At 54.4% G+C, this 21,652-nt stretch overlaps 2 protein-coding genes across 2 annotated transcripts; both read right to left on the bottom strand.

The window, feature by feature from the left end:
• Positions 1-285: 285 nt before the first annotated feature.
• Positions 286-3,905, bottom strand: C9H8orf58 (chromosome 9 C8orf58 homolog). The gene is made up of 6 exons (XM_059274300.1): positions 3,378-3,905; positions 2,883-3,023; positions 2,649-2,739; positions 2,385-2,497; positions 2,069-2,175; positions 286-1,214 (listed from the first exon to the last, which is right to left on the bottom strand). Exons 1-6 carry the CDS (start codon positions 3,903-3,905, stop codon positions 1,106-1,108), a joined length of 1,089 nt encoding a protein of 362 aa, XP_059130283.1. The 3' UTR covers positions 286-1,105.
• Positions 3,906-9,637: 5,732 nt separating this feature from the next.
• Pdlim2 (PDZ and LIM domain 2) lies at positions 9,638-21,642 on the bottom strand. The gene is made up of 10 exons (XM_059274355.1): positions 21,540-21,642; positions 20,076-20,170; positions 19,182-19,333; positions 17,165-17,234; positions 16,913-17,064; positions 16,660-16,738; positions 13,289-13,371; positions 12,991-13,118; positions 11,415-11,532; positions 9,638-10,200 (listed from the first exon to the last, which is right to left on the bottom strand). The coding sequence occupies exons 2-10, from the start codon at positions 20,166-20,168 to the stop codon at positions 10,023-10,025; spliced, it is 1,053 nt and encodes a 350-aa protein (XP_059130338.1). The 5' UTR covers positions 20,169-20,170; positions 21,540-21,642; the 3' UTR covers positions 9,638-10,022.
• Positions 21,643-21,652: the final 10 nt, after the last annotated feature.

The following is a 21,652-nucleotide window of genomic DNA, read 5'->3' as shown; positions in this document are numbered from 1 at the left end:
CAAGCCTACTTGGGCTATTTTCAGAGGGCATTCTTCTGTCTGACTTAAGCCAATGACCCCCCCATCCCTAACCCTGCCCTTCTATTGACAGCACACCACCAGCAAGGGGTAACCATATCAAAAATCCATGCCCAAATTTTCAATATGAAATGTACTAGATCTCAGTAAAATGACTTACCCAAACTTGCCAGAAATCTGGCCATTTTCACACCAACTAACAGGTGTCACCCTCCCTTAACCTCTGACCTCCCTCCCATCATCATCCCACCACCTGTCTGCCCCCAGCAGCACACCCTTTCGTATTCGCTTAACAGTCACAGCACACATTGAGAGAGTTTAATGTTATTTTATCCTCCTAACAAGCTTCTGAGGTAGGTAAGGCTGGCATCATCCCAAGTAGGGATCTGTGGCTCACAAATTAAGAGATGCTGCCATGGTCTCAACTCCAGGATAGAACACAGCAACTTAGAATTGACCTTGAGAGTTATTTGCTAGTCTTCACATTGTGCTTGGTCTTCCCCCCATTGCTCCTTCAGTCCTCAGAGGCTGTGCTCCAGGGCCATGACTCAATGCAGAGTTACCCAAGGCAGTATTGTTCTCTGTCCCAGGGCTGCCGTCTCAGGTATGAGGAAGAAATTAGGAATCCACATTAGTAACTGTCCATTGTGGAATGAAGATCAGTGCCGTCCTTCCACAGTTACACCCAAAGCACCAACCCTTTGGATGCATGATTCTGTCAGATGATTGAATCCGGGCCGTTGATAGTCCAACAAAGACCGCAGAAACATACATCTGCAACATGCTGGCACATTACCATATCAACCATGCTCTGTGAGTGCCTGATAACTAAGTCAGTTCACGTTGTCTGAGCCCAGAGATTTCTGGCAAGGAAGAAGAACCCTGGAAGATGCGGGAACTGCACTTGAGGGTCTCTCAGGGAACCAGGGCTCCTTGGCCATGCTGCTTAGGGAAGGACTCGGCCCTCACCTTGAAGAGGAGCAAGCACAAAGAGCTTTTCCTGGCAGTGTAGGGACACAGCAGTAAGCCAAAAGGTGACAATCCATGGCAATCCCCTCCGCCCAAGGTCACCAGGCACACCAAGAGATCATACAGAAAGGTTTTTTGCTCGTGGTTTCTTAACCACCAACGTTGGAATAAAGGTCTTCCGGTGGGTGTGGCACTGAGTCCTTTCAGAGAGGTTCCTGAACGCCATCCTACAAAAAAGCAAAGAAGTCTAGAAGACCAGAAGAAAGCAGCCAGGACTATAAAGCATTGCTTACTTTCTGAGGAGAAGATAGGATTGTTCAAGTGCTGCTGCTTCTCCCTAAAGAACAAGCCCCCATGGGGCTGGAGAGATGGCTCAGAGGTTAAGAGCATTAACGGGAGCCGGGCGGTGGTGGCGCACGCCTTTAATCCCAGCACTCGGGAGGCAGAGCCAGGCGGATCTCTGTGAGTTCGAGGCCAGCCTGGACTACCAAGTGAGTCCCAGGAAAGGCGCAAAGCTACACAGAGAAACCCTGTCTCGAAAAACCAAAAAAAAAAAAAAAAAAAAAAGAGCATTAACGGCTCTTCCAGAGGTCCTGAGTTCAATTCCCAGCAACCACATGGTGGCTCATAATCTGATGCCCTCTTTCTGGTGTGCATGCAAACATGAAGACAGAACACTGTATACATAATAAATAAATAAATCTTTAAAAAAAAAAAAAACCAAGCCTTCTCCAAACATGACAGACTTCACCCACAGTAAAATAACTTCCCTCTGTATCTACCTCACCATCCCCTAAATGTCAGTGTTCAGGAGTAAGAGCTTGGCAGGTGAAGATAAAGATAACACCCATAATCCGGTTTGGGCTTTGGGAAAGCACTGTTCCTAATCTCATCTAGTCTTGTCTTCTTACCCACAAATGGGCATCTTAACTCCCTTTGTCATTCGGAGCATCTTCTCTAACACTTAGTCTCACAAATTCCATAGGGACCAAGATGACAACTGTCAGGACAGAACAATATCAGCATCCTGGCCCATCAGTCTCTCCCCACTGCCTTAACCTGGACCAGGCACAAGACTAACCTGGGACCAGAACTATCAGGAGGAGCAGGAGGCTCAGGGAGTCGAGGGCTCCTCCAACGGATCCGATTGAGCAGGACCTTGACTTTGTCCCAGTGGGAGAGATCCTGCTGGACAGAGAATAGGGCTCACCATACAAAGCATCTAAATACTGTATATCCCTAATGAAGCTCCCAGGGACTTCACTGCCAGAGCAAGTCACCTGCTCCAAACAGGAATCCTGTCATTCTCCTACAGTTCTGACCTGGGGCACCGACACATCGCCATGCCCCTCCACCCTGCACCATTCAACATCGACTCCAAATATTTCCATCACTACCTTGTGTCCCTGGGAGGATGGACGGATGTGGGTTGATTCCAGCAAGGCCTCTGGCAGCCTGGGAGGGTTGGCAGTGAGCACCCCCACCTCTGGGAGGGAAGCTGCCTCTGCACCTTCAGAAAGAGAACACAAAACACATCACCCGGGGCCAGAAACAAACAGGAAGCAATCCGGCTAAAGCTATAGTCCAGGGGGTCTGCTGATGGGACTCTGGGCAGGCACACAGGCTGGCAGAATGCAGAGGAAGACACAGTTAGCCCTTACCTGGGTCCCTTGTCGAGCTTAGCTGCTCTCTGTGCCCTTCCACTCTATTGTCTGGGGTGTGTGAGAGAGCCAATTCTTCCTCCTCGGGATCCTGAGACGGGAGAGATGGGACAACCAGAGACTCACTGGAAAGCTGGGGCTGTTCAGAAGGTATTCATGCTCTCAGGAGTCCCACCCTTCCCCCCGGCCTCCCTTGTTATCTGACCCGGCCACCTGTACCTGTCCATCACTCACCCTAGAGGGTCTCTGGGTCTGCAGCTGCAGGTACAGCTGCTGGAGCCTCGCCATCTGCTCCAGCACAAGGCACAGGTGTTCCAGGTAACGTAAACCCTGCCCTGGAAGGCAGGTCAACGCTCCAGACTCCATATCGCCCACCTGTGGGACATGTTAAGACAGGAAGACTCGGAGATTCAGCCAAGACTCCCATTCTGGATGGTCAGGCTAAGCTGAACCAACAAAATGGAACATAGCAGGCAAGCCGAGGAAGACACACCTGGCTGGCTTCCCTGGTGCCCAGCTGAGCATGGCACCCATACCTGTCTACTTCCTCTGTGGGGGTGGCTACATACCGCTGGGTTCAGGGTGAAGCAAGAAGCAGTGACCCAACCATCAATTAGGGGCAAAGAACGCCCCACCCCGAGAGAGCTCCAGGGGAAACGGGGGAGGGTCCCCACAAGCCCCACGGCAGAGCTTTCTCCGCCTCAGCCTTCAGCCAAGACGACTACTCACCACCTTTGCTTCTTCCAGACCAGCGTCTAGCTCAGTGTCTGCCTCGGTGGACTCCAGTTCCCCCGCAAAGATGGGCACTCCACCTACAGGCTTGCTCAGCAGCTGCAGGGAGCTGCGCCGCCGCCCTCCAGACAAGCTGGGGAACTCTCGAGACCTCTCCAGCACCTGTTCCAGCTTCTGTCGGGCCAGCAGCCGGTCTAGCTGGGCAGAAGGCAGCTCAGGGCTCCCCAGGGGCTCGAGGTTCAAAGAATCTTGAGAAAGTCCTGATAAGGTAGCCAAAGGGCTGTCCCCAACCACCATCTCCATGCCTGAGTCCTGGGAAGCCAATTTCAGAAGTGGCATCTGTCCCTCCCTAAAGTCCAATGAACATCCATGAGTTTTATCTGGTATCCGTCTGTAGGTGCAGGTGACTCCTGGCACCACACAACCTTGTGCCAGGTCCTCGAAGGCCCCATCTGTAAGGAGAGTCAGTATCAAGCTGGGCAGGCTGCCCTCAACGCCCCCAGCATCCCTAGCAGTTGGCAGCATCCCCTTGAGGAGATGTGTCCTGTACCAGTGGTGAGAAAAAACACAGACCATCCACAGCCCCACGGAGATAAGGTTCTACCCCTTCTTGGAAGATGTCTAGATGGGGTTCTCCTTATAACAATTGTTGTCAACAGGCAAGATCCTACACTTTGGGCATGCGGTAGGTAAAGCCCTTGTGAGTCATGACAATCAGCAATGCAGATGACTTAAGAGATCCTTGACTAGGATCTACCTGAAATCTTCAAGACTAAGTGGAGAGCCTTAGACTCCTTGGATACGGGAGGAAGAAAGAGCAAGTTGAAAATTGGGGCCAAACAGTGCTATCTGGAGCCCCTCACACATCAGGAAGCAGGATGAGGTATCTCCTGGAGTTTATGGGGACCGTGATAAAAAGGACAGCAGCTAGGGCTGGGACGTGAACACTGAGAGCTTTCAAAGCATGCACAAGGCACTGGTCCCATCCCCACACTGCGACACAGAAACAACAACAAACTGGCAGCAACTAATAATCGTTTGGGGCTTTGGGCTTTTGAAGAAAGAACAGTCACGTGACAAAAGGGGGAAATGGAGTTGAATCAATGGTTCAGTATTTTAAAAGCACTGCTTTTTTTCAGAAGATGGGTGCTGGATTCCCAGCACCGACATGGACCTTCACAACTCCAGTTCCAAGGGATCGGGCTCCCTCCTCTGACCTCCCTGACCAGTCCACGCAGGTAAAACACACAAAATAGAAGTTTAAATTCTTTTAAGAAAAAAAAAACTTTTAAAATATAAATTAAGTAAAACGAGGAAGCTGACTTTTGTTTTTGAAACAGTATTTTACTCTGTAGCCCAAGCTGCCCTGAAACTCCCAATATCCCTCCTGCCTCAGTCTCCCAAGTGCTAGGATTATAGGCATGAACATCCACACTCCTCTGACTAGCATCCATTTATCTGCATCTCTATGCCAGGCTTTATTGTGCTCTGGGTGGTCTACTGGAATCGGGCAGAAGCTAGGGCTGCTTTGGCGGGAAGAGGATGCCAGCCTGTCCACTCTAGCTCAGGAAGTGGACAAGGAAGTCTATGCCCTGCAATCTTCCCCGGGAAATGGGTTTCTGGCCGCCGAGGGCTTCCAGGGCTGCTGGCTGGGGCCAGGGTATCGCAGTCACCCAACCTCGGGTAGAGGAGGTCTCCACACTGGGAATTAAGGGGAAAGGAGCCCACGGACCATTAGGATTCAGGTAGTGGGTGATTAGCCTGCAAACCCCGGAGGATCTGCACTGTGCAAGGCGTCCCCAGCCTATTCACTGGCTGGACTCCTTCAAAGCAAGGAAGCGAGGGGGCGCGGCCGGTGGGCACCGCCCGCGCGGGGCAGGAGAACGGGAGGCGACCCCAAGGTGGGAGGCAACGCGACTCACCCCGGCTACCAAGTCGCTCCACCGCAAAGACGCGGCGCCGGCTCAGCATGGCGCGTTCCCGACTAGATGTGGCAACCGCGGCAGCACCTAAGCGATCCGGGGCGTCCCCAAGTCCCCAGTTGCGCCGGAGCGTCTCAGCCCGCCGTTCCCCGCCCAGTTGGGCGAGGCCCCGGAACACTCCCCTCGGGGGGCGGGCCAGGGCGGAGCGCGGCACGCAGGTGGAGGGCGCTGACCCGGGCAGCTTCAGTCCGGGGACTCCCTTCCCCGGCCATCGTGTCCCCCAGTCCTGGCTGCAGAAGGACCCCAATCCAGTGCCCTTAGAGGAGCCCGTCCCCACTCGAGGACGCTCGAGGGCTGGCTGCGCTGGGTCACCACCACCCCACCCCACCCCCAGCTGCTCGTGCCGGCTGCGTTCCTGCTGCAGCTTGAAACCTGCTAGTGCGGGAGCTGCACTGCACAACAGCCCGGAAGGAAACGGAACCCCACAGTGCTGGCGGAGGGAAGAAGGCAGACTAGGACTGCATCCGGCCTCCCAGCTGTGTGACTTGAGGGCAGGTCCCTCAGCCTGTCCGAAAGGGGGGAAGGGTTCTGCGCCCTGGGAAAATCTACACAGAGCACTCACTGCAAGGCGCTCTGCGCCCAGAGCTACTTATGAGCCCGCCTACTTAGCCCAGGCTTCTGTCTTATCCGGGTGCTGCTGCAAAGTTGCAGGGGTGTGATGGTTGGGTCTGCAGGGTGTGGGCAAGAGGTGAGCCAGCAGCCCGGAGCTGCCTGGAGGCTGAGCAGGAGTTTAAATGTTTCCCTGACCCTAGCAGCCATCACCCTTGGCCCCGTCCCATTCCACCGAAACCCCATTTTAAAAGGAGCCCAGGCATCAGCTGATGGTCAACAACTACCAGGTGACCAGATGGTGCTGGGGGCTTCTAGGGAAACACCGCCTTTTTCAGAAGCCAAAAAGGGCTGGAAAATCTCAGCTGGCTTCAAATCCCCTAGAGGCAGATAAGGGTGCTCTCAGAGGAGAGAAGCTGCTAGAGCCAGAGCCAAGGGAAGTCCGCGGCCCGTCTCCAAGCGTCTTCCTAGACCCCATCCTCTAACGCTCTCCACTGGTTTCTTCATCAGAGAGCCACGAACAATCGAAGTTCGGTACTATAAAGTCGGGAAACTGAGGCACCCAGCATGCAAGATGAGAGCCTGAATTGCACTTCTCTGCCATCTTCAGACCTTGATGTTTAGGCCAAGCCCTTTTCCTGTAGCATGAGATCCCAGAGCTGCTCGCTGCCCCACCCCCCCCACCCCCCCACCCCTGTCCTTCAAACATAATGAGGGAAACAGGATGCTGAGCCAGGCAGTCCTGCTTTCTCCAAGTCCAAGAAGAGCTTGCCAAGCCAGGTGACTTCCTCCTCCAAGGTGAAAACTGTGGGGGAAGTAAAGAGGGAGACCCTTTGCCTGATCTCGCCCTGAATTTGGAAAATGTGAGGCCCAGATTCCAAGCAGTCTCCGTGGTGACTAGGACAGGAATGCATCTAGAAACAGGAAGCCAAGCCAGCAGGAATGCAGTGTCTCAGCACAAAGAGCCCACACACACCCCACTAAGTACACTCCCCAACAAATACTCCCCTCCCAAACAGGGCCCCACCCCCTTGTGCAAGGCTGGGCCAGGTCTGAGCAGTCACAGCCTTCGTGGGAACTGGGCCTGATGTGGTGGGCTAGACTTCCTTCTGCACCTAACGTCCTGGCTGTAGCTCCTCAAACTCAGAACCCTGCCAGTCCCTTCGTTACCCAAAGGGTTGTGCCTCCCTGCACCTCCACCTGGAAAATCATGTCCCTTAGAGTGAATCACAAGAAGCATCAGAGCTCAACTGTCTGTGGCAGCATGAGGCAGGCCATCAATGGCCTCGGTCCTTCTGCCTCCGGTGGGGAAGCCCCGATTTCAGGAAGCGGACTTCCTGAAAACTCAGTACTGAGCTCGACACAGGGGACAAGTGAAGCCAAGGACCCCAAGGACAAGCTCCCACATTCAAGCAACAGGTGACAGTGACACTTGTCTCTGAGCTGTGAGAATGCAGTTCACACCCTTTGAATAGCCTTAGTACATCCAGAATGCTCTAGAGCAGTGGTTCTCAACCTTTGGGGTCACAACCTCTCTGTGGTTCAAATGATCTTCTCATAGGGGTCGCATTCCAGATATCCTGCATATCAGGTATTTTCATTATGATTCATAAAAGCAGCAAGATTACAGTTATGAAGTAATTGTATGGTTGGGGGTCACCACAGCATGAGGAACTGTATTAAAGGGTCGCAGGGTCAGGAAGGTTGAGAACCACTGTCTAGAGTCTTAGCCATTGTTACCCAACTGCGTGACTTTGGACTCCGATCGCTCTCCCAGCTCTGTTTGAAGACAGGCACATTACATGCTTGGGCCACGTCTAACAAATCTGTCATTTTTTAACTTAGTCTCCAAAATGCAGAGAGATATGGAGTATAGTTGTGCCAAAGGGGTGTGTGGATTGGAGAGAATGAGAACTCGCCACTAGCTGGCTTAGGGGGAGGATGAGAGAAAAGGTAAACACCAGAGCCTGCCCCCGGTCCTCCTGCACTCCTTGTGGCACCTTTTGGCCCACACTGGTTTGTTGCAGGTGCAGATATAACCAGATCAGTAATCCAACCCACCCTTCCCAACCTGTCACTTACTCGTTTTAACATTTTCCAAGTGTCCCCAGAGCCTCAAGGTGAAGTTCCTATCGCGTCTGGTATCCAGACTCTCTGGATCTTACTGCAGGTTACCCAGCAGCCACTGCTCAAAGCTGAGCATTCTGCTGGCGGTCACCCATCTCTCAACACGTGTGTCAGCCCTTTTTCAGAATATGCAGCAGCCCCTTGTGTGTTCCAAGACATCCTTAGCAGCTACTGTACTTCATGATGCCAGCCCCATAGCTGCTGCTTCAACATTATCTCCAGGAAAGTGAAAAAAGTGTCTAATCTTCTGCCTGCCCACTGTGCCAAAGCCCAAATTCTGAGGAATTCCTCTTCTGTGAGCACTTTCTTGCTGTGGGATCATTGAACACTAGATGGCGCCAAAGAGACTACCACCTTCCTAACCAGTGGCTGAGTTTGAGGGGCTCGCCCGCCAGCCAGCCTGCCCGCCAGCCAGCCAGCCTTGATCTTTTCTATAAAAAATACAGGCTCATCTCCAGGCAGCCATCCAGGCAAAAGGTGAGATGATTATATCAAGGTATAAATTATATCCACAGGTGTCTAAGAAGGCAACACAGTCTCTGCCAAGATTCCTTTCCCTAAGAGCCAGAGAGCAAGGACGGCGTCAAGACCCCACCCTCCACAGCCAGCTTTGATCCCCTTTGAAAAAGATTTAGATGCCTCCCCTCCCCAGGCTGACAGCGGGCATGGCTGGAACCACACAACAACACCTGAAGATGTTCTGAAATGTCCTCTGGGATTAAAACTAAGAGTGGCTGATAGATCAGACCACAAATTACGGGTTTGCAGAGGACCACTGTCCCCCGACCCTCCTCTCTGCTCAAATGCATCCCACACAGGGCAGGATGTTGTGCTCCAGCCGCATCTGTTGTATTTTCTTCATCAGTGAAGCCAGCAGAAGGGGTACGAGCTCTTGGTGGTTGATGGGTAGTACCTTGGGGTGAGTACTCTGTCGGATTGTCTCAGGCCACAGCCCTTCCTGAGCAAGGCCACCCTGGGGCCCTGGTCTGAGGATATCCTTGGCTGATGGATCACTGTTCCAAATGGAGCATGCAGCCTAAAGGATCAAGCCTCCCCCCACACACACACACACCATCACCGGGTTCCGGTTCCTACTTGTCCTGCTCATCGGTGTACACTGGTAGTCAGTGAGGCTGGTAGTAGCTACACTAAGTGAAGATCCCAGTCCAGCTCCGCCCACAGCTGAGTTTGTGGAGTGTTTGACTGTCTCGCCAAGAAGCCCTTCCCTGGTTCTCTGGTTCTCTACTGTTGTGTCTCTCCTAGCTTCAGAGAAGAAGCCCCTTCCCTCCAAGCATGAGCAACCATCTTAAAAAAAAAAAAAAGAATTAAGGCAGTGTATACCCCCAATTTCAAAGAGCAAACCACTGACTGTGGTGGAGTACATACTGTAGTCCCAGTCCAGTCCTGCTGGGAGGGATGTAAGTCTGAGGTGCCTGCGACACTGTCTCAAAGGTACAAAAAAGAAAAAAAAAGAAGCAGGCCTCTGCGATGGGGTGCATAGCAGGGGTGGGGTGGGGCTTAAGGAGGGGAAATAAGAGGGTACCCATAAATAAAGACTTTCTTCCCAGGAACAGGGAAAGAAGGAGAAAAGGACACTACTTGGTTTTATCCACATGTATATAGAGTTCATACGTCAAAAACTTTACACCGTAAATATCATTAACCTCAGGCCCACCTTGCCCTTCTAGATACTTCCATATGCGCCCAACCCTGTACACAAACCTGTCAAATGGAGTGGCCATTTCAGACTGCAGTGCAATACCTGGCCTGCAGGAGAAAGGCCAGAGAGAGTGGAAACTGTCCTCAGCACTGGCAGCCTGAGACTAGTCCCAAGCCTTGGCTTCACCCAGCAAGGACAAAGGGGTCTCCCCAGCCTTAGTTCACGGAAGAGCCATCACCTGCCATCACCCCCTCCCTGCTTGCTCTCGGTATGGTCCTGTGTCTGCAGAGCCTGAGAGCACAGACAGGCTGAGCACCTTGAGGCTCAGGCCCGAGAGCTGAGCGCGCCAGGCATTGAGTAGCGCTGGCGGGCATGCTTCTCACAGTACAGCTCATCGCCCACCCAGAAGTGACCGCGCATCTTCAGGTTCAGCCCGCAGTCTGCACAGGTGTAGCAGCCAGGGTGTCGGTACCTCCCCTCCTGGATGCGGACAGCCTGGTTCCTGCAGAAAGGGAGAGCCATTAGATTCAGGACAGAGGCAGGAGAGTTAGGAGGACCTGGCATGAGGCCGCCATTCCCAGGAAACCTGCTCCCCAGCCAGTCAGAACCTCAGACACAAATACCTCGGGCACTTGACTCCCAAGCCTCTCTCAGGAATTTCACTTTACCAACCCCCAACAGAAGCACAAACACACACATGCACAAACACCCTCCTAGGATCTCCTCATCAAGAACAACAAAAAAGGGCCAGACTTATGGCTCATCAGGTGAAAACACTTGCCACAGAAGCCTGGCAACCTGGATAGGCGTTATCCCCATAATCCATGGTGGGATGAGAGAGCCAGCTCCCAAAGCTGTCTTCTGACCTTGACATGAACGCCATGGTTACTTCCACACTCACACGTACATTAATAAATCAATTTTAATTAAAAAGAACATGAGCTAGGCCTGCTAGCGCATGCCTATGATCACAGTATTAAGTAGGCAAGAGTGTATAGTTTGAGGCAGACCCTGTCTCACAGACTGACAAATTCCCACACGTCCCCTGGGCAGTGGCTCTCGGAGAGTGACCCTGAATCCAGAACTCATGGCGTCGGCGTCCACGTCTGCGTTACAAGGCAGTGAAGTCAGAACTGATACCCTGGGGCTGGCTGTGTGCTCTGTGCTTCACAAGCCCTCCAGGGACAGGGATGCAGGCTCCTGGGGGAACCACTACTGCACACCAGCTTCCCACCTACTTTCCTCAGAATGCAGGACACCACCCTGTCCTGCAAATGAGAAAGCTGCCGCCAGGAAAGGTCAAGGAACTGCCCAAAGTCGTCACCTGACTCAGTGTTGGCATTTATAGGGGGAGGGGTGCCAGCATTTTTTTTTTTTTTAAGCAGAGAGAAGGGCTACATTATAATGCCACCCACTGAGAAATGAACCCAGGGGCAGGAAAGGGAGAGCTTTTCCAAGAGGAGGGATGTGTCTCATCCGGGGGCAGATCTCCAGAGGTTTGGAGAATATGTAGGAAAAGCCAAAAGTGGAAACATTTTTCATTCCTTTGGGGAGAGAGGAAAAAGTGAGGGTGGGCAGGAAACAGCCAAGCATTCACTGGGAACATGAAGCCACTCGGCCATGCTTCCCTCTATGGTCCCTGACTGACGGCCCAGCTTTGTCTGAAAGCCCCATGCTCCCCAAGGCATGCTCATCACCCAGCCCTCCAGCACTCACGAGATGTTGACACTGCACTTCTCACAGGTGTGGAGCTTGGGTGGGGTGGCCGAGGCCTTGGAGGTGGGCAAGGCGGCCTGGGGACTCAGCGAGCTGGGCACAAAGGCAGGTGTGCCACCTGGGAGGGGCAGGAGACAGAGAGACGCATGAGAGCTGCTTGTCCAGCCGCAGAGGTATCCAGCTGTACTTAATGGCATTTACGACACTCTTCAGATCCTCCCCAGGACACTCCCACACTCGTTGCAAAAGGCACACTTTCCCATGGACCTCTAAAGTACCAGTGGGCACAGGTAAAGAAGGAAGGTGACTGGGGCAGACCCTTGGCAAAGGCTGCTGGGGGGTATGAACCCTGTCCTTCTAAAGCACCCTGGGGACATCCGTGCCTACTGTTTGATGTAGGCAAGTAGGTGCTCTCTTCTGTGAGCCCGTCATGATGATTAAACAGTCCTAGGTCGTAACAACACCACAGTGTCTTTGTACAGCCCTTTCAAAGGCCTTTCTATGCATCATTGCATCTGAGCCAGCCCAAACACCAAGATGAAGCACAGAGGCACTGGGCAGCTGACGTCCAAGCTGAGAGTCTGAGGCACCCATGAAGTGACCTTCTGTTTGTACTCTCCCCCCCCCACCCCGACTACCAATCTCCTTGTGGCCCCTCCCTTAGTCTGTAGTGACCTCGGAGTCAGGAGGGGTGGGATCTGTCCCAAAACCTTCTCACTTAGCCCCCTATGTTCCAGCAAACAGCCGTGTGAGCACTACACCCTGGAGTTGGAACCAGCGACCAGGAACTGGCCATTCTGTAGCTCTAAGCTCTGTTCTGCCAGACTCATGGTCCCCATCCTCCCTGTGGACAAGACAGTGCTCCTGTCTGCTGCTACAAAGTGCATCGTTCCTGATTTCCTGGAGCACAGCATGCATCCCACTTCTGTATCCACTCCCGTGGGAACTTCCCAGGACCATACCCCCAATAATTGGAGCTCCTCAGGGATTGAAGTCAGGTTATGCCTCAACACATCTGCTCCGCTGGATAAACACATCAGTGTATTGCCAGTGAGTAAATGGGCAGCTGGCGGGAGCCTGCATTGTGTTGCTCACAATGCTATCTTGCCTGGCATGATAGCTTGTGGCAGAGCGTTCTTTGTTCTGGCTCCCAAGGCCCTTGCCTCAGCAACTTGCTCTCCTTGACACCCTCCCATGCTGCCAGGCCAAGCCACTTTCTCTTAACCCAAAGCTCTCTGGTTACCGGCCTCCACATTCCATAGCGCTCCCAGCCAGGCCACTGTCTTAAGGTTGCTGGAGTCTTAGATCTTGTTTCAAGGCCAAATCAAATCCCTCTTCTTCCAAGAAGCCGGCCCTGGAGTCCCTGTCTTTATCACTTCCTTGTTGTCCTGGTTCTGGCTGGTACCACACAACCATCTTCTAGGGGTACCTTGTACACCCCAACCAGAAAATAAACTTCTTTAATGCATCTGGGGCCTGACATCTGCTCCCTTAATCCCTAGTTCTGCTATGGGACCTTAAACTACTTCCTTCGTCTGTTTGGGCCTTACTTCATCCCAGAGCCTAGAGGCCTCACCTCTCTCCTCAGCCTCCAGGGCTTCCTGCAAGAGCCGAAAGGAGCTGGACTGTCTCGGGGCGGCTCGTCCCTGGCGGTTCTCCTGCAGCATCTTGAATACCTCTGAGTCTTCTTCCAGGTCCAAGTTGCTGTGGAAGAGACAGCTAGGAATGAAGACCCTGCGCCAGAGTGTTGGGACACACCCCAGTGCTGAAGAGTATGGAAGGATTAAGGGGCGGAGACTCCCATCCCTCTCAAGGAAACAAGTCCCCTCCAGACCGTCCAGGAGCTCACCCAACTCTGAGAGACCTGCTGGTACCTGAACCTGGGGCTGGAGGACCGAGGTCCTGGGGAATGTAGCAGCACCCTCACTGCGGAGTCGCTTGGGCTACTGTGTCCGGCCTGTGGGAGGAGAGCAGAGAGGAGGAATCAGGCCCAACCCCAGTGGCCGGCACGTTCCCTGTGCGCTACCAGATGCTACTCCCAAAATCAACGCCAGGGGGCGCCTGGCCTCCAATGACCTACTGGTGAAAGATACCCTGCCCCTTGCCCGCAGAGCCAAGACATCACGGAGGATGGGATCCTATTAGGGGAGAGAGGCCAGCGCCGGGATGCAGAGATGCTTCAGTTATACCTGGAGATCCCACAAGGACAGAACGAGGACATCAGGTGGGGGACTCCACACAGACACCCTTTAGATATGTTCCTCACACTTAGATCACACTACCTGTCCACAGAGGTGTGGCCAGCCTCCTATTCCACAGAAGAAACAGAAAAGAAGCAAGCAAGCCTGGAAGCCAACCCTTTTGCCAAAAGGCCATGGAGACATAAATGTGGAAAGGGTTAAGGCCTCCTGGAGGCAGGATGGGGCTGCGCAGACTCTCAGTACCCTTCACACAACTCTCCTAACAGGGTCAGGCTCTGAGCTACCCGCTGCCTCTTCCTCCTACCGTTTGAGGTCTGGACCTGCCCTGGCCCTACCACCACGTCCCAAGCATTATGAGCAGCTACACTCTGCAAATAATCTCATTTTGCACGTTTGCTCAGAGACATTGAAACTCAAGCTTCTACTTCACTGTCGATTCTGGAAGCCTGTTTCCAGCCTGCACCTGGGTGCATTCTTTCCAGTGGGATCCCCAATGGGAGCTGGAGGAGTCAGAGAGGGGACCATTAGCAGCCAGTGAGGCTGAGAAACCTGGGGTGGGACAGAGATCCTGAAGTGTTCTTCCAACTGAAATATATCCCCAGCCTTTTGGGGTTCCTTTGCTACCATGCTCTAGGGTACAGTGGCCGGCCCAAGCTTCCTGTGGGTCTGAGGCAGGATTCCATACCAGGCTCCTAGATGGTTTTTCAGGGTTAAGCAAGGTCTGCGATAACTTTCTCAGGGCCTCAAGAGCAATGCCATGTCTCCAAGCAGGCCAGCATATGCCCTGTATTAGACACCAGCCTAGGGGGAAAGGGGAGGACTGAATCCTTCCTGCCTAGGCTCCTTCTGGGGCCGAGTTCTCGTTCCCAGCAAGAGAAGAGGTGTGGTTTTCACTTGACACACCTGCAGCTTCCAGAATGACACCCGAGAGGCCAGGGTATCCTACATCCCAGCTCTCTAGACTCAGCCAGCCAAGAGCCCATGACAAAGTCGGAGCATCTCTGCTCCCTCCGGCCCACAGATCTTTCTGGGCAGCCGATGCCATCACCTGAAGAGGCCTGCCTTTGCCTCCCATCTCTCCCAGACAAACGAGGACCCTACTTTCACAGAAGGAATGTTTCCTCTCCAAATCCAACAAACTACTTCCTCACCACTAGACCTTCATAGGCATGCTGGTAGTAAACTCCTCCAGAATGTGCCATCAGGCAGACAGAGATGTTCATGGTGAGTACCAGAGGTGGGCCAGAGAACTGGGAGAAATTCTGTAGGGACCTAATCAGACCAAATGTGCTTCTTCCCTGTGGAGCCTCTAAGAAACTAAACTCAGTGTGACTCAAGAAGGAAATGTGGACCCCATGACTCCTGCACCTATCAGCACAACCTGAGGGCTTAGGAGGTCTGGCTTTTTTCCATGAAAGCATCCCTAAGGGCCCAGAGGGTGCTTCACAAGAAGCAGCTGGCTGAGAAAGTTCCTTAGGGTCAATCTTGACTGACTCCGAGGACCAGAGAGGAGGAGGGTCTTGCTCTGAGTAACACAGCAGCAACGGGACCAGCCAGGGCCTGCCTACCACCTGACCCCAGCTCCTTGTTTTAGCATATAAGCTTGTCAAAACACAAGTTCCTGTTCTGAACGCCATTCCCATTTTGCAGCAGGTCCAGGCTGGCGATCTGCATTTTCCCATGGAAATCCTCAGGGGCTGCTGCTGGCTTGAAACTCACCTCCTAGACCACCAACCTACATCCCCGTTTTTTGCCTAGGTGGGACACTCCAGGAAGATCTGCCCTGGGGTGCCCACGGGCTGCTGAGCCAACAGCCCCTAGGAAATTCTGTGGCCAGAAAGGATGCCTCCACTAGAACCAGCCCAAGCTCCTTTCCAGCTTGACTCAAAACCTGCCAGGTCTTGCTGGGACTCGTCTCCCCTTCTCCTAGGATTTCAGGTCACTCTATAGCACCCTCTAATCAAAACCCTACCCCTAATCCCCCTCCACTGTCCAGCGAAATTCCTAGCGGAGCCTTCCCAGGCCACCCAACCTACTTCTCTCTCTCTCCCCTTCCAGAATGCCTCCTGCTTTTGTAATTAATCCCACACTGTTTCATACTTAATTGTTTCAAAATTGTTTGGTATGTTTGTCTTATCTCAACAGCCACATCTTAAATTCTTTAAAGACGGATCTGTGGCCACCACAGCACCCACCCAGCTGGCCCTGGCTGGGGTAGGCACATGGCCCTGTCACCACAAATCCTGCCCCTTCCTTCTCCAGACACCCCACACACACACACACACACACATACACACACACACTTCCTTGTCCTCTCCCCCTAAAACCTCCAAAGGACCCTGCTCTTTGGAATGCAGAACCAACCCAGAAGTAAGATTCCAGCAGCTGGGTCTCGTTCCCTTCACCCAAAAGGCCAGACATGCCCCCAGCCACTCTGCCCCCAGCAGCTGAGGGCCAGGACTGTTGTCCTCCTCGCGATTTCATCGCCCCGCCCCTGCCCCTGGGGAGGAGAAATACCACCTGGGGCTTAAGCTGTCAGCAGTGGTCACAGGGATGCTGGGGACGCGGTGGGGGAGGGGTCCTGCAGAGGAAGGAGTAGACAGAAAACTGGCCAAGGGCAGCATGAGACAGAACCACAGTCCCTCAGAGGCTCTCTGGGCTGAGTAGAAGGAGATCAAGAGCTGAGGGGGGGTGGGGGTGGGAGTTGGGGGCTTGTGACGGGGAGGAATGTCTTTTGGAGACGCAGCCAGCACGGAGAGGGACTCATCCCAACAACAGCAGCAAAACTATTTCAGCCACAGCCCAAAAGAAACACACCGAGAAGGGAGACCGCCAGCTGGGATGGAGGGGGCCGGAGCGGCAGGAGCCCAGGATGCACAGTGGTCCCAGTGCTAGCTAGCCTCTCGGGCTCAGGGGTGTCATGTACCTGTCATAGGGGAATGGTCCCACCGGCTGGCTGTTCAGGTATGGCCAGCCGCTGTTAGTGTCAGAGGCACCAGTGGCAGCCAGGAACATGGGAGACATCTTCCCTCAAGAAGCCTCACCTGTTGGCTGGTGGGGTGGCCCGGGTGGGACAAGCGATGAGTAGCAGCAAGGCCTGGAGAGTGTGTCAGACTCTGGAAACTGAAATTGGAGGGGGGCGGGGTGTGGGTGCAGAGCCCACACAGCCTGCCCCAGGGAGGAAGTGGGGGGGGGGGGGGCGGTCCAGGGTTCCCTGCACATAACAACTGAGATTCTGAGGAGCCAGGCCTGGACTTGGTGGCCCCCTTGGCCATGGCACCCAGTCACTGAGCTCACCTACAGCCAATTACATCCTCTCCGGAAACAGCAAGTGGGCTGGTTGGGGGTGGTGTGGAGAAAGGACTGCCTGGCCTGGGACTGAGGGAGGCTGGGCTGAAATAGGCAGGTCTCCAGGAGGACTGGCTGTCATGGCGTGTCCTCAGGGAGCCCTGTGGAGAAGGGCCAAGAGAAAATTGGCATGACCCTGCTGGCTGCACCCCTCAGGGTACTTGGGGGTGCTGTAGCTCATGGCTGGAAGGACCAGCTTACCTGGAATCTAGCTGCCAGCACTTCCAAGGAGCCCTCCCCATTGGTCTGCCCAGGAAAGGCAGGTTGGGACCTGAGGGACAAGAGAGAGAGAGAGAGACGTCTGTCACAAGGTCCCAGACATCCCCATCCTGAACACTGTTCCCAGGCTTGGTTCTCCAGACCAGCCAAACAGCCAAGACACTCGGACATTGGATGCTTAAGTCTGTTGACTTCAAAACAAATGACTCCCATCCACCACCACCATCATCCCTCTCAGGTTCAGCACCATGCCAGGAAGGACAGTTTCAGCAGACTGCTTAATAAATTCAACTTATCACAAGTTCCTCCCATGACCCACATCCCTATTTTCTTCCATTCCATCCAATCACCAGACAGTGTCTGCTTGAGATCAATTTTGAGGAAGATGGCTAATTCTATATAAATAAATCATTTGTCTTTTAAACTGCGGAGAAACGAAAGCCAGAGAAGGGAAATGAGTCGTCCCCAGTCCTAAAGCCCACTGTTGGCCGAACCAGACACCGACTTTTCCCCATTGATAGGCTTGTCTCTAGTAATGGCCAGAATGTCTCTGGGAAGGTCACTTGGAAACCCTGCCTCAGACTCCTCCCCAGCAAAACAAGGGGCAGGGCAGGCTCCCCTTCCCTTCCAGACAGGCATCTGGAGACTTGGAGACTGTTGCTACAAGAAAGCTCAGCATCCAACCTACAACCAACAGCAGCTAGCCAGAGAGGCTCCTCTGACCCAAGTGGAACTGGCAGGAGCCTGAAGATCACTGGGAGATCATTGGAGATCAGAGGTAAAGGTGAGGAGAGGGACCATTCATCATTACTACATTCCTGGGCCTCTGGCCACTTCTAGCAAGGTTGGCTAGCAGGAGCCTTTGTCTCCCAGGGTCAGGGGTACTGGTACAAGGCCAGGTTGAGGGGAAGTGCCTGCCTCAGAACTTCTAATTGCCTCCTGGAGAAGTGGGAGGAGGATTGAGGAGGGGTCTTGGCCAAAGAATGAAGACACTCCAGCCTTGGCTTGCCTGGGGTTGAGCTGGCCAGGCCCGCATCCCCAGTGGCCAGGTTCCTCCGTGAAGGACCTAACAGCAAGCAGTGGTGTCAGCAGATCTTCTCCTGATTGCAGCCTCCTGTGGATTTTGGTCCCATTCCCAGATGCCATGAGGCCCCCTCCACCCTCCTCCTCTGGGTCTCTCTCCTGCAAACACTCAGGGACAGAATGGCATGAAGAGGGCCAATACCACGGGAGCCTGCCTCTTCGATATTACCTACCAGCGGGGCCCATGGGTGAGGAAGAGTGCAGAGGCCAAAAGGAAGCTATGTAGTGGGACAAAGAAAGAGAGAGAAGCAGAAGACATCCAGCTCCTTTCCAGGCCTGCCCAGAGAGCCTTTGGACCAAGGAATCTCCCAGCATTCCTGAACTATGACTCACTGTGATGTTCCACCCTGAGTAGCCACCTGTTCCCACCACCACCACCCCCCCACACACACACAACACTCCTCATGAGTGCAAGGACCCATGTTCAATGGCAAAGCCCAAAACAGTGATGGGAAGGGACAATAAGCTCTGTGAGTTATGAGTCCCCAATTCCCATCTCCACCTGGATCTACAAAAACAGCCATCTCTCAGAGACAAGGGCACTCAGCCTAGGGTACACCTTGCCCCTGAAGTTTCCTCTCTTCAACCACTTCATGCCCACACCCTGTACCATTCACACTCCTGGGAACCAGTCAAACCCGGGCTTCAGGTAGCTGGTGCCAGCTTGCCCCACCTCGCCTGTGGCTGCACGCCCAGCCTGGCGCCCACCTTTACCCAGATAGTCACCGGGACACCTTCCTTTCCACTACCCCAGGCCCAGAGCTGAGGACTTCCCACATGCCCTAAGAGCCTGGGAAGACTGGGATGGGGCTGCACCGGGGCCCTAGGCAGGGCTGAGGGCGGCTGCCTGGCTGGCCATGGAGAGGTGGAGGAGGAGGAAGGTGGCAGGACCTGCCAGTGGAGACGGAAGGCCTACCGGTCCAGCCGCAGTCGTAGGGGTGAGGCGCTCTGTCGGATCTTGCTCTGAGCTTCAGCATGTAGCATGCCCTCTGCATTCTCTCCATTGATGGCCACGATGATGTCGCCAGGCCGGAGATCTGCTGCCTCAGCCTTGCCCCGCTCTGTCACCTATAGGGATGAGGAGCCAGACGCTGGCTGGCTGGTGAGTCTTTGGTACCTGGAACCCACCCTGGACAGGGGCACACTTGAGAAGACTTGGAGCAGAAGGGACCTCCTCCTGCTGCCCAAGAACTGCAGAAGCAGGGTTGGACTTCTACCACCTCTTTCTCTGCCTTTCCCTGTCTGCCAGCTTGCCAGTTAATCCCTCACAGGCTTGAGTGGCACCCCTACTCCCCCCAACAACACACACACACACACACACACACACACACACACACACACATTCAAACACGAACCTCCCAAGGAATGTGACGGCAGAATGTTAGGAACTGAACTTGGGAATTTTCTGGACAGAGAACCCTGCCCGTGCAAATCACACCTTGCAGGTGGCTGACTAAATACAGCCATGGCTATGAATGCACTACAGCCAGGCCCCTGGCCTGAGTGGAAAAGAAACTACCAACCTACCAAGAACTTGAAGAAGCATTTGTCCTATAGAACCACCCCCAATGGCCACCAACAGGTGTGAGTTTCAAGACTGTCCTCGGCCTTCTTCCTTCACTTCCTAATGGCCTTCCTGAAGGAGCCCTCACATACCCATGGCAACAGAGTACAGCTGTCCCCCTGGCCAACACTGCCAGAGCAAGCCTCAGGCGCCAGAACAAATTGGGGGAAGTACCTGTGGGGAACAAGACTCCCCCCTCCTTTTCAGGGGCTAGCTAGCTCCTTATGTCCTAAAAACAGTCCTTACCTTGGTCACGATGATGGGTGTGTGGAAATCTCTGCCTCCACTAATGCGGAAGCCCCAAGGGGCTGGCCCCACCACATCCACAGTCAGCGCCATGCCTGAGGAAGAGACGAACGGGAGGTGGGACCCACTCCCACAACACACCCCAAAGAAAAGGGAGAAGATGGGTGACAGGTCTCAGAGCTGCCCAGCAGGGCCTGGGCCTGGGTGGTGGTGGTAGAGGAAGTGACTAAGTCCCTCCCTCTCCGGAGAGTTTCACTTCCCCCCACCCTGGGAGGCCTTGACTCCGAGTTCCCCCTTCTAGGGTCTTGGGCCTAGCAGATCCCCTAAGAGAAGCAGTAGTCCCACTGGCAAGCTGCCAGACTTCCCTACAAGTGTGTGGTGGAAAACGGTAAGAAGGAATTAGCAGGTGGTAGGAGTTATCTGCACCCCACGCCCGCTTCAGTACCTCAAGGGCTTGTTTCCTGTCCCCCAAACTAAGAGCACAAGATACTTCCTGCACGCTCTGTGTAGAGCGGAGCTTTCCACACAGGAGGACGGCAAGCCTTGGGGTGGCCCCCACCAGACAGAAAGAAGTTAGCCAGGCCTGGGACTGGCAGGTATCAGACCAAGGACTTTCAGAGGGGCAACTTGGCTACCTGCCCAGCCCTGACAAGTGGGTTCAGATGAGCAAGAGGAAGCTTTACTACCTTCTCTAGGGGCCTGCTGCCCTCTGGACAGCTTGAGCAAGGAGGCCAAAGCTCATCCGCCAAGGGAGGCACACCCACCCTGGTGCTGGCCAGCAGGGCAAGTTCATGGTGCTGCTAGTCTGGCCACAAGCTTCCCATCCGCAGCCCCCTCTGCCCCACAAGGGAGTGTCTTTGTGGACCAGGCCCTCCTAGGATTTCCTGAGCTTCTAGGTCTGGAGCCAGGAGTCAACCCAGTCAGGAAGCCGCAATGCCAGCCTGAGCACCACCCAGCCCAGCACCCATCCTGAGACTGTCCCTGGGGAGGTACGGAGTCAGCAAGTACTGTCCAATATCTCAAGAACATCAAGGCCTAGGGGAGGGGGTTGGTCAGACCAGCAATTCCACTGTCTTGTCCCCAGGCAGCTGGCTTTCCTTTTCACCCAGGCCCAGCCACTGTGCCTCGGGCTGATCGCTGAAAAGTCTGCAAACTGAGATTCTCAGACCTTTGAGCCGGCCAGTGGACCCAGTGCTGCGAGTAGTTCGGGAATTGCCCAGCGCGTCAGCCTGGCTGTCCCCAGCACCAGTTCTCAAGCCACCTTCCCACCGAGGCCAAAGTACCCCGGAGGCCCCAGACTAGAGGACGAGTGCCCGGGTTAAAGGCCAATCCAAACCACCCGGTACCCAGGCCGAAGAGAGGCTTCAGGGAAGAGGGGCTTTGGGCCAAGGGGAGGAGGCTCCGGCGAGGTGGAGATCGCCGAGGGCGGTGGCCCGCGGAGGGTGCAGGTGGGCGCGCGCTCACCTGGCAGCCGCCCGCCTGTCCCGCTGGGCGGCCAGGCCCGCCGGGAAAGGGAAGGAGGGAGGGAAGGACCGAGGGAGTGAGGACCAGGAGCCGCCGCCGCCGCCGTTCCACCG

The sequence above is a fragment of the Peromyscus eremicus genome, chromosome 9 (genome assembly GCF_949786415.1).
Source record: "Peromyscus eremicus chromosome 9, PerEre_H2_v1, whole genome shotgun sequence".
NCBI classification, from domain to species: domain Eukaryota; kingdom Metazoa; phylum Chordata; class Mammalia; order Rodentia; family Cricetidae; genus Peromyscus; species Peromyscus eremicus.
The sequence above is the reverse complement of the archived record's forward strand: the minus strand, read 5'-3'. Positions and strand labels throughout refer to the sequence as shown.